Source organism: Hemiscyllium ocellatum, chromosome 3 (genome assembly GCF_020745735.1).
Source record: "Hemiscyllium ocellatum isolate sHemOce1 chromosome 3, sHemOce1.pat.X.cur, whole genome shotgun sequence".
NCBI lineage: Eukaryota > Metazoa > Chordata > Chondrichthyes > Orectolobiformes > Hemiscylliidae > Hemiscyllium > Hemiscyllium ocellatum.
In genome coordinates, this window is record NC_083403.1 from 74,048,289 (window position 1) to 74,062,862 (window position 14,574).

At 42.6% G+C, this 14,574-nt stretch overlaps 1 protein-coding gene across 1 annotated transcript in view; it reads left to right on the plus strand.

Annotated features, from left to right (window-relative positions):
- The first annotated feature begins 6,899 nt into the window (after positions 1–6,899).
- LOC132805936 (ERC protein 2-like) overlaps positions 6,900–14,574 on the plus strand; it is a 53,137-nt gene continuing 45,462 nt past the window's right edge. Inside the window, exon 1 of the mRNA XM_060821202.1 lies at positions 6,900–6,972. Within this exon, the coding sequence (XP_060677185.1) occupies positions 6,955–6,972 (18 nt within the window). The 5' untranslated portion in view covers positions 6,900–6,954. The remainder of the gene's footprint in view (positions 6,973–14,574) is intronic.

The following is a 14,574-nucleotide window of genomic DNA, read 5'->3' on the forward strand; positions in this document are numbered from 1 at the left end:
TGTAGTCTAAAAATTGGGAATTTTAGAGGAGATTTGAAGGAACTTTTCTTCATCCAGAAAAGTAGTGAGTATCTGGAACTCGCTGCTTGAAAGGGTGGTAGACTGGAGCCCTCGTGACATTGAAGAACTATTTATATGCGGACTTGAAATGCCACAGTATTCAGGGCTATGAGCCGAGTGCTGGAAAATGGGATTAGAATAGTGGATGTTTGTGGGTGCTAGATGTGATAAGTCGAAGGGTCTCTTCATGCTGTGAAAAGTCTATGACTCTTAATCCCAAATACAAATACTTTCCTCCTGCCAACCTCGGGAAGGCTTGACTTCCTCATTGCTTTAGAGCTAAAAATGTGTTGTTGGAAAAGTGCAGCAGGTCAGGCAGCATCCAAGGAGCAGGAGAATCGACGTTTCGGGCATGAGCCCTGAAGAAGGGCTCATGCCCAAAACGTTGATTCTCCTGCTCCTTGGATGCTGCCTGACCTGCTGCGCTTTTCCAGCAACACATTTTTAGCTCTGATCTCCAGCAAATGCAGTCCTCAATTTCTCCTTCCTCATTGCTTTACCCAACCTGAGCTTTCCATGGTGAAATTGGTAGAGGAGAACAGGACATCAGCTTGTTGGCTGCATTAAAAGTTTTACTTCTTTTGGTTCAAACATAGCATATGTATTGCTCTCTCAAGCAATGATGCGAAAGTTCGGCCACAAGGAAACTGTTGACCATGTGGAATGGGGGCGGTTGCTGGTCCTGTGGCAACATCAAATGTTGTTTGTCTCCTGGAAAACCAGCCCAAAGAGTAAATTTAACTTTATTTTTTTCAACTAAAAGGCCATTTTTTGCTTGTGAGTAAATTTTGAAAAGCCCCTCAGTGAATAATTGAATAATTTCACATTATATTCATTTTAATATTGTCATCGAAATCATTGCAAATGACTAACACAATCCTGTACTGTTTAGGCTCCTATTAAATTTACAATCTATGATCCTGTCATTGATGCCAGAAAATGTGTGTCCAGAGAGAAGGCAAAGTTTATCCAATAACAGGAATACTCCTTCAGCCTAGGATAATTATTGATCAGTCAACAAATCGAAAGAAGTGTAGGTCTCTTTAATTTCCACATTATAAATGGAGTGGTTTGTTTTGTAATCTCTGTCACATTTATAGAGCGTGGTGGAGCCGGTCTGATAAGAGGGCATGTTGCTGACTGATTTTAAAAACAGACTTGTGATTTGCTTTGGACTTGGGGAGAAAATAACTTGCTTAAGACTCTAATAGAAGTAAATGAAATGGTAAATGGTATGGACATGGGTAACCTGAAAGACTATTCCAAATTATACTGAGGATAGAACTAAGAAAGGTTAGTAAAAGATAATGATCATAACCAGGAGGTTCCTCATGTAGAGGACAAACATTTGGAACAGTCACCCTGATAGTGGATTAAAAAACATATTTTTGTCAAGGTCTCTACATGACAATAGTCTCGGAGTTTGCTGGATGAGGAATAAGGTGACTTTAACAAACAGTATTGTTCATGCCTGAATACTTTTCCATGTAGAGAAATGACAAGGGAATTGAGTGGATAACTTGAAATGTGGGCGATTCAGACTTCGAGTGGACAAATGAGCGGGCTGTTTGTGAGATTGTTCATGGGATATGTACATTTATCATTCCCAACAAATGAGGGGGGGAAAATGAAAATCATTCCAGTAAAGTGATGCCATTGACAAGTATAGAAAAGCGGGCCCAGTTTTAAAATTGAATTTTATTTGACTCCCATTTGTGTAGTTTCCGAGATTATTCAGTGTTCTGCCGTTTGTGAGTCCTCTTGCAACATCAGATTCTATATCAAAACAGGAAAACAGATAACCTGAAAAGTCCAGGAATCTACATTGTCCCCTATTACAATGAGTCCCGTTCAATTAAAAAAAGTCGTAAAATCACCTTGCGCGAGGAACAGGTACAACAGCATCATTTCCTGGGTCAGACGGATGTTTGGTTTCCTCTTAGTAACGAAGCGCTGAGAAAAGTGCAACTCAGGAGCAGTTCAGAATCTGCAGGTATGTGTTGCTGCTTTAATTTGTGAGTTAATGCAGAGAAATTGCATTCAAATAACTGGAGCGTCTCAGCATGTGCTGCCATTCAATAGCTGTCCCGCCCGTGCGATTTTTATCCGATTTGTAGGTTTCAATCAGTTCTGGTTAAAGCTGCAAATTCTGATGGTTTATAATTCTTTCAAACAGATTTTGTGCCACTGTTGATTGGTTTCAACTTTAATTGTGCTTTTAGTGTTCCAGAGGATCAGCAGCAATGTTTCTGATCAAGTTAATGTGAGGATTGCCAAGCTACCAAAAATGCTAATAGAGAACCAGATAGGGGGTTGTTTCCTGAGAACAAAGGAGCAGTATGACACAATGCAAAAGGACATGAATAAACTCTCAAATAATTGGCAAATGAGTTTCATTATAGATAACTGTAAAGTGGTGCATTTTGGTCGGAAGAATAAGGGGACCACGTGCACCTTTTTACAATGAGAGTTTAGATGGGGAAGAACAGTAAATAGTCTAGGGTCCAAGTCAGTAAAAGTTGCAAGTCATGTTCATAAAACTATTTAAAAATAATTAAAATACTGGTAGTTCTTTTCCAGATGGATTTGATTTAGAAACACACAGATTATTTTGAAGGTGTATGGATCCTTGGTTAGACCACACTTGGAGATGAACTTTGTAGTTCCCCACTGGCAGCTTTGCAGGCAGGGAGGAGTGCAAAAACAATCTCTGGATGACCTACTGGCCACCCTCTCACCTATTCCTGACTTGACTGCAAATTTATGGAGGATAGGTGAGACCTCCCAAGTGCTCCATTGCCAACTTGCCTTCCATCATGATGTCCTCATGGGAGGTTCCCCTTAGTTGTATAGACAATGCTGGAATCAATGAAGGTCATGGTACAAGGACACCTGAGAAATCTCTTGATTGGAAAAAGTCAAGACAACTGTATGTAAAGGAAGTAATTTGCTAAATTTAAATTGCAACTTGAGTGGGTAAGACCATAAGATGTAAGAATGAAAGTTGAGAAGTACAGGATGTATTTGGACTTTCAAAAAAAAATTCAATCAGGTGCTACACAAGAGGTTATTGCTTGAAATTAAAGATCATAGAAACATCACGATGGACAGAAATTGAGAGTGGTATAAATCAAGCATCTCTGGTAAACTGGCTTTAACCAGTGGGGGAACCACAAGAACCAGTGCTTCAGTCTCAACTATTTCTAATCTACATCAATAATTTAGGAGGGGACTGAGTGTGATGTATCCAAGTTTGATGATGACAAGTTGGATAGGAAAATAAGCTGTGAAGGGAGTGCAAAAATGTTGAAAAGGACAGACAGAGTAAGTGAAGAGCCAAGCTGGAGTCACATGTAGGCCAGACTAGGTGAGGGTGGCTGAATTCCTAGTGGGCTAGACAGATTTTTCAGCAATCATTTCATAGCAATCAGTAGATTTTTAATTCCAGATTTTTTTTTATTGAACTCATATTCCACCATCTGCTGTGGTGGGATTCAAACCTGGGTCCCAGAACATGAGATGAGTTTCTGGATTAATAGTCTGGTGATAATATCGCTGAACCATTGACTTCCATAATGAATGTTCACTAATGGATTCTTGAGATGTGGGGCTTGTTGTGCAAGGAAAGATTGAGTAGCATAGTCTTTTATTCCCCAGAATATTTTTTAAAAGAGAGGTGATTTCATTGTAGCATATAAGATTAATGAGGGGCTTAAATGGGTCAGTACTGGGAAGATGTTTCACTTCACTGAGGAACTGTTGAAGAAAGCCTCGAGAGGCAGACATTGAGTATTAACCAGTTTATTACACAATGCAGCATGGGAAGACCAACCGTCCAAAGTGTGGCTCGGCAGAACTCCGATGTACAGCAGAAAGTTACAAGGCTATATAGAAAACAAGACAGGGCTGAAGCACAGGCTGACCATTAATCACAAAGTGTCAGGATGGTCCAAGGAGATACCAAATCAGGGGTCTGCCCTAAGAGATGCTCCACATTCTACAAGTAAACAGGACTGAAAGTTATCATATAACATGCTGTTTACAGAGATCCATGACAAATGCAGGACAGCTGTCCTTAATTAGAGGAACAACACACATTGGCAATATATCATAGAGTGAAGCTAATTGACAAGAGGAGTTGCCTTTGAACAATTAAGCTACACACCAGCAATGCATCACAGTGAGAGAGGAAGCTATGTGCGAGAAAGCCTCCCACAGCTGCATGCCAAACACTATTGATCTGCTAGGTGAGGGGCACTTCCACAAAATGGTTTCTTAACCAGGAGGGAAGTCATAGCCCAGAATACGTCTTCCACAGGAACCTAAAACTAGGAGTCTCAATAAAGGGTTGGTCGTTTAGAATGGAGTAGAAATTTCTTCACTCAAAGAATCTTTGAATTTTCTGCCTCAAAGCTGTGTGAATGCTCAGCTGTTCAGTGTGTTCAACTAAGAAAATTAGAAAGAAGGAAGTCTTAGAATATAGGGTTAATATAGGAATATATACCTGATGTTTTTTTAAAAAGTCAGTTACGGTCTTAGTGAATGGCAGAGCAGGCTCAAAGAGCGAAACACCCCGATTATTTCATTGCATTCATACTTGTTATTTCTCGCATGCAAATGCTGAAGTCAGAATCCTGAAGTTAACTGCCATCCTTTGGCTCTACTATCATTTTTCTCTTTGTTCCAGCCATTTCCCCCAGGTCAGTATTTGCCCTACTACCAAAAGAGTTCTCCACCATTGCCAGCTGCCATCTACCATCAATTATCAAGAGATGGTAGTCCACCACTCACTGATGTGGGAAGTCTACCTCAGAAAGCTGCTATTTAATCTGATTGTCTGATAGCTCTATCATCCCAGCAGGGCAATACCAGGCATGGTGGCAATTACTAGCTTCCTCATCAGGCCTAGCATTTAAGTAACATGAATTTTAACAACAATTTATCAGCCCAAGGCTATAAAATTATCCAAGAGCTGATTGAGAATAGTATGAGCAATGCATTATTATTGGAGGAGCTGTGGAATGTGTGGAATTGTTCCCAAATAGTCCCACTTCTAACCTTCCTGTTTTGTTGTTTTTCTACTTCCTCAGGCTCAACTGGAAAAGGAGTTAATTGGTACTCAACATGAGCACTTTTCCCAAATGGTTCACGTAAGATTACACAAAATAAATGTTTTTTGTTTATTTTTGCTAAGTATTTTTCAGAACACAATCTAACCACCGCCCTTTGACATTCAATGACATTACTATCACAGAATCCCCTACTATCAACATCCTTGGGGTTACCATTAACATAGTGGCAACAAGAACAGGTCACAGGTTAGGAATACTGAAGTGAATAACTCACCACCTGACTCCCTAAAACCTGTACACCATCTACAAGGCAGAAATCAGGAGTGTGATGGAATATTCCCCACTTGTTTGGATGAGTTCAGCTTCAACGCCATCCAGGATAAAGCAACTTGCTTGATTGGCACCCCATTCAGAAGCATCCACTCCCTCCACTACTAATGCTCAGGAACAGCAGTGTATACTGATCTACAAGATGCATTGAAGAAATTCACCAAGGTCCCTTTGATAGTACCTTCCAAACCCATAACCACTTCCACCTGGAAAGATAAGAATATCACCACCTGCAAATTTCCCTCTAAGCCACAAACTATCCTGGCATGGATATGTATTGGCATTTCTTCAGCGTTGCTAGATCAAAATCTTGGAAAAACTTCTTGAATGGCATTGTGGGTCTTCCTAGAGCACGTGGACTGCAATGGTTCATGAAGGCAGCTTACTTCCTCTTTCTCAAGGGCAACTAAGGAAAGGTAATAAATGCCAGTCCAGCCGGCAATGCTAACATCCCACAAGTATATAAAACAACTTAACAGTGGAGGTACGTAGTGTCTACCTAACATGGGGCAAATTAGATAATTCATCATGGATAATATTGTAAGGGAAACTCAGGCTGGCTTGTTTGTGGAAAAAAAATGTTCTTACATAGAAAATATTTATAAATATTTGTGAAAAAGTACCGCATTAGCATAATACACAAATGTCTTTCTTTCCTTCCATAGTTCAGCGGAAAGCCCTTTGGCTAGTGTTGAAACTGAGTTCATTAAGAATCTCCAGCAACAGATCTATTATCTAGAACTTGAAGCCAACTTTCTATATCCTTTTCACATCAAGTTTGTTCTTGTATTTTCTGGATAATTACTAAACAATCACTCGGTGTGCTCTTTTATTTATTTCTAGATTATACATGGCTCAGTGGCTTTAGGTCATGTCCCTGATTTGACTCTCATTCAAAATATTCTAAATGGATAAACGTCAGGCCATATATCAAATACGATCCATTGAAGCAATGTAACAGTCCATTCAATGCAATGAAAGGCAGCGTGGCTCAGCCAGTCCTAATGCCAGAAGGGCACCTTGATCATACAAACATGCCAGGCATTGCCAATGTCAGTGATTAAAACTGTTTATAGTCAGATTTCCAAAACTTTTCATCAGGCTTTCAGCTTTGAATTTGGGGAAAGCTAATGAAGCTTTGTTAGAAAGTGAGGGAGGGCCAAATAGCACTAGTCTCTGAGGAAGTACAGAACTGCAAAATATCACAATTTTGGCAATATTATAGCCACGGTTTGACAATATTCTTTTGTAAGTTGAAAGTGTTGCCTTTCTCTTTACTAAGTATAAGTGACTGAGAATATTTAACTGATATTTAGAAATTTGGAACAAACTAAGGTAGATATTTAGTAAAAGGAACCCAATCTCAAAGTGGTGCCATAATATTACTCATTATCTACTTGTTTTGTATTTAATATCTTAACCAAAACACACTCGCACTCAAACAAAAAAATCTACCACCCTCCAACCAAAGGTAGAATTGGAAGCAAAGAGAATGTTACAAAAGCTACAGGTAATTTTTTTTTTAGCAAATCATTTTAATTGCTGCTGCATAACCTAAATTTCAATATGGTGATATGAGGAGTGTGTGCAGAGGGAAAGTTGACTTATTAATAGAAGCATGACAGGACCACACCTGCCATCCCCCACTCCAATAATCAATCTGCCTAATAAGTAGCTTAGTAAGTTGATCTGTGCAGCGCAGCGTGTACTAGAGTTTATCTTGGACAAAAGTGGCAGATGGAATACAATGTGGGAAAATGTGCTGTTTTGCACTTTGGTTTGAAGGATAGAGATGTAGTCTATTTGTGAAATGGGGAAAGGCTCCGGAAATCTAAAATGCAAAGGGACTTGAGTCCTACTTCAGGAATCTCTTGCAGTTAACATGCAGGTTCAGATGGCATAGCAAACACGATGTTAGCATGTATTTTGAGAGGACAAGAATACAAAAGTAGAGATGTACTGAGATGAGGACGAATTTCTTCAGCTAGAGGGTGATAAACCTGTGGAGCCCATTGCTGCAGAAGGCTGTGGAGGCCAAGTCATTGAGTGTCTTTAAGACAACAATAAATAGGATCATGATCAGTAAGGGAATCAAGGATTATGGAAAGAAGGTAGGAAGAACAGGGTTGAAAAACAGAATTGATCAGTCATGATTGAACTGCAGAGCAGACTTGATTAGCTGAATGGCTTTAATTCTGTTCTGATATCTTGTGGTGGGCCAGACTGACCTCCCAGTCACTGCCCATTTTAATTCCCCTTCCCATAACCTTTTCGACATGTCCATCCTCAGCCTCCTCCATTGCCACAGTGAATCAGACCGCAAATTGGAGAAACAACACTTCATCTTCCCTGGGCAGCCTACAACCCAGAGAATTCAACATTTGAGTTCTCTAATTTCAAACAACCTTCCCACCCATTTCCTGACTCCCTTTTCAGCCCTGCCATCTCCCTTCCATTCCAGCTACTGAGCTTTCCTTCCAACTACCACCTGGAAACATTCCTTCCATGGACCAGTCAAGTTGTACTTATCACCTTTGTTCACCTATCACTACCTCACCATTCAGCCCCTTTCCCAACCCAAACCACCCCCCTCTCCATCTCCCTTATCTGCTGCTCCCTGAAGGACTTTAGGCTCAATCTACAAACTTATTTTCTTTTATGTGTGAGCCAAGTCCTGCGTGCTCTTTAAATAAAGCAATAAGAAAAGATATTTAATCTTACACTTTTAGTTTTATTCTATCAGTAAGTGGATAAAGTATATAGAGCTCTGGGTCTAAACCTTTCTATCCCTGACAAACTACTAAGTAAGTCAGTTCACAAAGACAAAAAGACGTATATCTGTCCCTGACCCAGTCTTTTATACCATACAAAACATCATACCCTCAATCAAGCGAAATTGTCTTCTAATTGGCCGTTGCTCTGACTCCATTCCCCGCCGCCTCACATTCCCGGATGTGCGATCCCACGTGACTTTCCCTTTTCTGAGACAAAGGAACACCACGTGGCCTCCGTTCGGGCGCGAACCGGCAGACTCGCATACTTCCGGGGCGCGAAACGGCCGATCACGTAACCTCCCGACACCTCTTCCGGAACGAGAAACAGGGAGACCACGTGACCGCGCCCGCGTCTCGGAGCATCACGTGATCATCCTCTGCGCGCGTATTAGAGGACCACGTAACCTCCGAACGCCGAGGACACGCCCACTCGAAAGTTTACCGGTAAGCTATATATATTTCTACAACTCCCCCTTTTGGTCTCATGAAAATGAGACCAACAAACCAGTTTTATGCATCACATTCACTCTCCGACGCATAACCTTCCCCTCTTGCCAGAGCCATGGTTTCCGTCTCCATCTGTAACATCTGGTAGGGCGGTGGAGCCTTCCCTTCAATTGCTGTAATAATTACCCTGTTCAACAAAAATCTGATACAGGGGATACAACAACATCCACACAACATGAACACAATGGTCATACCAACGAGGGACATAAACACAGACAATTAATCCTTTCCATTTCCCTACCCAGGAATCGAAAATGCCTCCTACAGGGTTGTCAATACCTGAATGTTCATGCATTTCTTCAGACAAGGTTCTTAATCCTTCCAGGGCTCTGGTTACCGAGCCATCAGGTGCTGTATTGTTGGGGATGAACGAACAACATTGATCTCCAAACATAGAGCACACTCCCCCCTTTTCTGCCAACAACATATCTAAGGCCATTCTATTTTGTACTGTCATCAATGAGGTTCCTGCCAGTTGTTCAGAGAGTCCCGCCACGGCGTCCCTAGTTCGATTGGCTAGCCTGAGTACATAATTAATTCGATCAACGTTTTTATTCTGCGTAACTGGGAATAAAGCACTAATAATTGGGAGATTCTCAAATCCTGTTGTTACCTGGTCTACCAACTTATATTCATCAGGTACGCTGTGGGGAACCCCTATTACAAAATAAAAGCTTCTGTCATCAATTCCACGGTAAAACTGTACCTCTTTGGGACTAGGGTTAGTGTTGAATCTTGTCAGGGTTAACAAGAGTGGATTTTTTAGCTCTGAGGAATGATCGAGTTGTCCCTTTGTCAAGCTCACATGGTCTCGAACTTCCCATCTATTATCCAAGGGTGACAACTTTTTAGGTCCATTGTCCCCCAGTCCATGTTAATACATCCTCCCACGAAGGGCATGGGTCATAGTAAATGGCGTAGATGCAAAGATATACATCATACTCCGTCCAACTCCCTGTATCTTGGCCACAGTCAATTACTTGGCATAAATCAAACTGGTATATTGTATCACGCTTTTTATCATGTCTGATGTGTACCCGGCTCCCTGCCTCCCTTAAACATTTGTCCTTCTCTTGTCCTATTGATCTCTTATTCCTGGGACTCTCTACCTTGTGTGTGTGTGTTTGTCCCTCGTGGTTGATCCCCTTATTAATAGTATCATAACACTTATACATAAAATAGTGAAAACTGCCAAGCTTAACGGCCTAGAATAATGTGGGCTAATTACTAAAATAAACATAATATTCGTTATACAACAATCAAAAGTTTAAGACCCTTCTACTCTTTTTCTGTTCTTATTTGTTCTAGAGTTCTTGTTGGCGGTTCTATGGCCGCACACTGGCTCCAATGGTACCAAGTGTCTCCTTTCCCTTGTAGTCGAACCGCATGAGATGTCCTTTCCACCACCTTGTAAAGTCCTGTCCACCGTGGCTCCGACCACTTCCGTTTGATCACCTTCAGCAGGACCCACTCTGTGGTGGATGGTGCCTGGCTTTGTAGGTCCCCCTTTTCCGATCCAACCTGTTTAGAAAAAGCTGAGACCAAAGCTGTTAGTTGGTCATAATAAGGTTTGTACCTTATAGAGGCTCCTCCTCTACCATCTGTATTCCAGCTCCTGGTCCCGGGAACTGCTGCGCTGTGGTTAGCTCATACGGGGTAAACCCTGTAATAGAGTTTACTGAGCTTCTAATGGGCATTAAGGCTAAAGGTAGGGCATCTACCCAGCTTAACTTCATTTGTGCACACAATTTTCCTATTTTCCCCTTTATGGACTGGTTCATTCTCTCCACTTTTCCCTGTGACTGAGGATGGTACACCATTCCAAACGCATGTTTCAGTCCTAAAGCTGCTTCTACTTCTTGCAGGTCTTTATTCTTAAAATGTGTGCCATTATCTGACCTGACTTTCTTTGGAACGCCATACGTTGGAATATATTGGTTTATCAAAAATTTGATCACTGTCTTTGCATCTTCCTTTTTCACAGGTATCACTTCTGGCCAACCAGTGTATGCATCCACTGGTACCAGAAGGTACCTGCATCCGTTTACTCTCTCTACCATGTCAGTGTAGTCAATCACTATTTCCTGACCAGGCATTCTTGGGGGAGGAAATTTTCCCTCTTGTGGTTTCACTGTTGCTTTTACATTATATTCTGAACACGTTTTACATTCTCTGATATAATTTTCACTCATTGCCTGTAGTTCAGCCAATTGGGCTGATTCTTTGCCTGTCACTTTTCCTATCAACACTTCTTCAAATCCTTCACTTATCTGTCGCACCACTGCCTAGGCTGCTTTAAGTCCTTCAATTGGATGTCTGTAACAGCAAACATCTGTGAACAGCACTTCTTCTGGGTCTACTAATGGAATTGCCTGTAAATCTGGCCTAATGTTGGCGTCTCTCTGTGCCCTTTCCTCACACACATGTGGCTCTCCTTCTCCCATCTTATCAGCCATGTTAATTCCTTCATGTGTAAGAATTATAATGTGGTTCACTCAGAATTTTCTCTAACCTGATCTGCCACAGTGGCGTCATTGTAAAGGCTGTTGAGTTCACATAGGCCACTATACTATGTGTCGTCAGTACTGTTAGTGAATGGCCCATGACTATATGTGCTACCTTTTTGGAGAATTCTTGCTACCCCTGCTACATGTCTTGTACATGGCGGGTATCTGTCCTCTATTGGGTCAAGGGTAACACTTACATACATCAGCACCTGCCTGCCTCCCCCTTTTTCTGAAAAAGAACACCATTTATTGTGTGTGCTTTTTCAGAAATATCGAGGAAAAATGGCTCTTTGTAATCCGGGACCACTGAATCAGCAGCCCGCGTTAGGGTCTGTTTAAGAGATATAAAACGTTCGTCTGCCTCCGTGGTCCACTGCAAATGGGCCAACAAATTTCTTATGCCTTGCTCATTTACAATGCCCCTTAGAGGGAAAGTAAGTTCCCCATATGAGGGAACAAATTGTCTTCTGTATCCTGCCAACCCAAGAAATGAGAGCATGTCTTTTACAGTGACTGGTTTGACATGATGCAGAATAGAGGATCTAAGGGATGGAGACACATCTGTTCCCTTACTGGAAATAACTCTGCCCAAAAAGACACTGTTCGTCTGCAGCATTGTAATTTAGCCCGTGAAACTTTGAAACCGACGTTCTACAAGAGTAACAACAACGACTTTGTAGCTGCCAAACAAAAAACATGGTTGGGTGCCGCCAAAAGAATGTCATCCACATATTGGATCAATACCACCCCTTCTGGGAGCATCAGATCCTTCAGCTGCTGTTTCAGCACCTTATTAAACACCCCAGGTGACAAAATGAACCCTTGAGGGACCCTTGTATAACGAAGGTGTTGGCCTTTATAGGTGAACGAAAAATGTCCCTGAAATAATCAGCTAGGGGCAAACAAAAGAATGCGTTGGCCAGATCAATGTACGAGAACCACTTATGGTCAGGGGTCAGCACAGACATCGCAGTGTAGGGGTTTGGGACTGGAACTGTTGGAGTAGAAACGACACTATTGATCCGTCTAAGATCATGCACCATCCTCTATTGGCCTTTATTCTGCTTCTCTACAGGTAAGATAGGAGTGTTCCAGGCTGACTGAGAGGGTTCTAGCACCCCTGCTGCTACCAATCCTTCAATTGTGTTGGCGATGCCGGCTTCAGCCTCTGGGTTGTGTGGGTATTGTCTCTGCCAAATTGGAGTGTGGTCTATGAAATTGAATGTGATTGGTGTGACGTGTTCGCAGTAACCAACGTCCGTCGAACCTGCTGACCACAAGGCACCCGGTAGTGTATCAAGCATCGCTGTGGCCTGTGGATGGTCTGTCTTTTCCCTGCCATGAAACCTTTCAATCTGCCTATGTTCCAGCAACACCTTGTCAGTTGTTCTGCGCACAAGTCTATAACCTTCAACTGAGGATGAATATTGCAAACTGGGTAACTGAGTGCAAACCCAATCAGTAAGCTCTATCAAGTGTTTGGACATAAGTCCCAGATCTTTGGCCTGATATTCAGCATGCACTGCCAATGTGAAATGCGGTATTGCTTCTTCAGATATCTCATACCATTCCAACTGTTCCAGAGTTAGTTCCACAACACCCACCACACCTTCCAGGTGTTGATCGAATGTCATCTGTCGTAATATAGGGTCACATGAAGGGGATCTGCAGGAGGAGCATAGGGATGCAGCATCTGAACCCAGGGTCGTCCTTGGTTATATAAAGACTGTATGCCGTTATTCTGCCCTTTCTCAGGTTCAAGGAGTCCCCAGTATATATCTGCCCACTGCCCTTCTGCCATTGGTGATGTGTCTGGTGATAATATCATTTGGGGTCCAGAGTGAACCATTGCCATCGAACAATTAACAGAATAGCCATTTGGAAAGGTCACTACGAGTTTGTCTGGTTCGCACAGAACCGAGACCCTGCATCTCACCAGCAAGTCACGTCCCATCAAATTCACAGGGCATGCAGGTGATGAAATATATTGGTGATAAAAGGTCTGTCCGGCCACTGATGTGATCAGTGGCGATGTCAAAGGCAGATTAGGGAGGCTGATTTAAGGGGACATACTGTCCTCGGATCAATCCCTGGGGACCCCACAGCAGGGGACAATTTTCTTCTCCAATGCCCAGGTTGGCCACATTCAAAACAAGTGTCCGTTGGCTAACCTCTGACTCCTCCACGACCCCTTCCTCTACCATGCATTCCTCCTGGAACAGCTATTGGTCTGCCCCCATAAAGGGGGTAATATGGCGTCGAATCAGGTGCCGGGTCTAGACTCTGCTGGTTATTTTGTGGCAACGGCTGCTGCGCCATCTGATTAGTCGTCTTTTGGGAGGCCTTCTTTGTCTCATTAGCCTTCCGTCTAGCCTCATCAAGCTGTAACTTCAGCAACTGCACTTGTGCTGACTCATTGCTCTGTTTATCTTCATCCTGTTTTGTCCTATATCGCTTCATATGATGCATCAAATGTTTTTCCCACTGTTCTGTAGAACACCCTGGGATATCAGGATTACTCTCCATTGCCTCTTTTACTTCCTTAGGCATCCCTGCCATAATGGCATTCCTAAATAACGTGGTCTGTAGCTGACCTGACCCTGGATGGCTCCCCGCAGTATCTGTCCACGTGCCTTTACATCTAGCCAAAAAGGCAAGCATCTCCTCGCCCTCCTTCATTGTGAAGGTGAGTGAGTGCATCGCTCCCGGTGAAATCGGGAATCTATCCTTCGTTGCCCTTCCCACACAGTTGGCATGCTGTGCAAACGGGTCCGAGTCAGGTACCAAGGTGGTCCCCGCAGATACTTCAATCTGCTGTACCTCCCACATACTCAATTGTGTGCCCAATAATGCTTTCCAATCGCCCATGGCCAACTTGAAGCCTAGTGTGTATCGGCAAAATTTAGTCATCCAGGGTCCACCTCCCTCCATGGGTGGGGACATTTTATCCAAAATACAATTCATATCCATATAGGTAAAGGGCTGATACACATCCCCCATAAAAGAGCCTTTATAAACTAGAGGCAGTTGGTGCTGATATTTTATGGGCAGCCGCAATATCTCCCTCCGTCACAAATCATAACTGTTGTCAAACGGAGGCTGTACCCCTGAGGAGCCCTGTTCAGTATGCATGGTAAGTGAGCCTTTTAAAGTGACAGGGTACGTGTTTGGACCGTCCCCTGGGCGGGACTCCTCGTCTTCACTATCTGTGCTACTCCTTGATTCCTCCTCTCTTCTTTCTCTTCGGCTTCTTTTGTCCACTTTCTTCCAACCAGTATTGACCCTTTCTTTCCCTTCACATGCTCTTCTGCTTCTAATCTAACC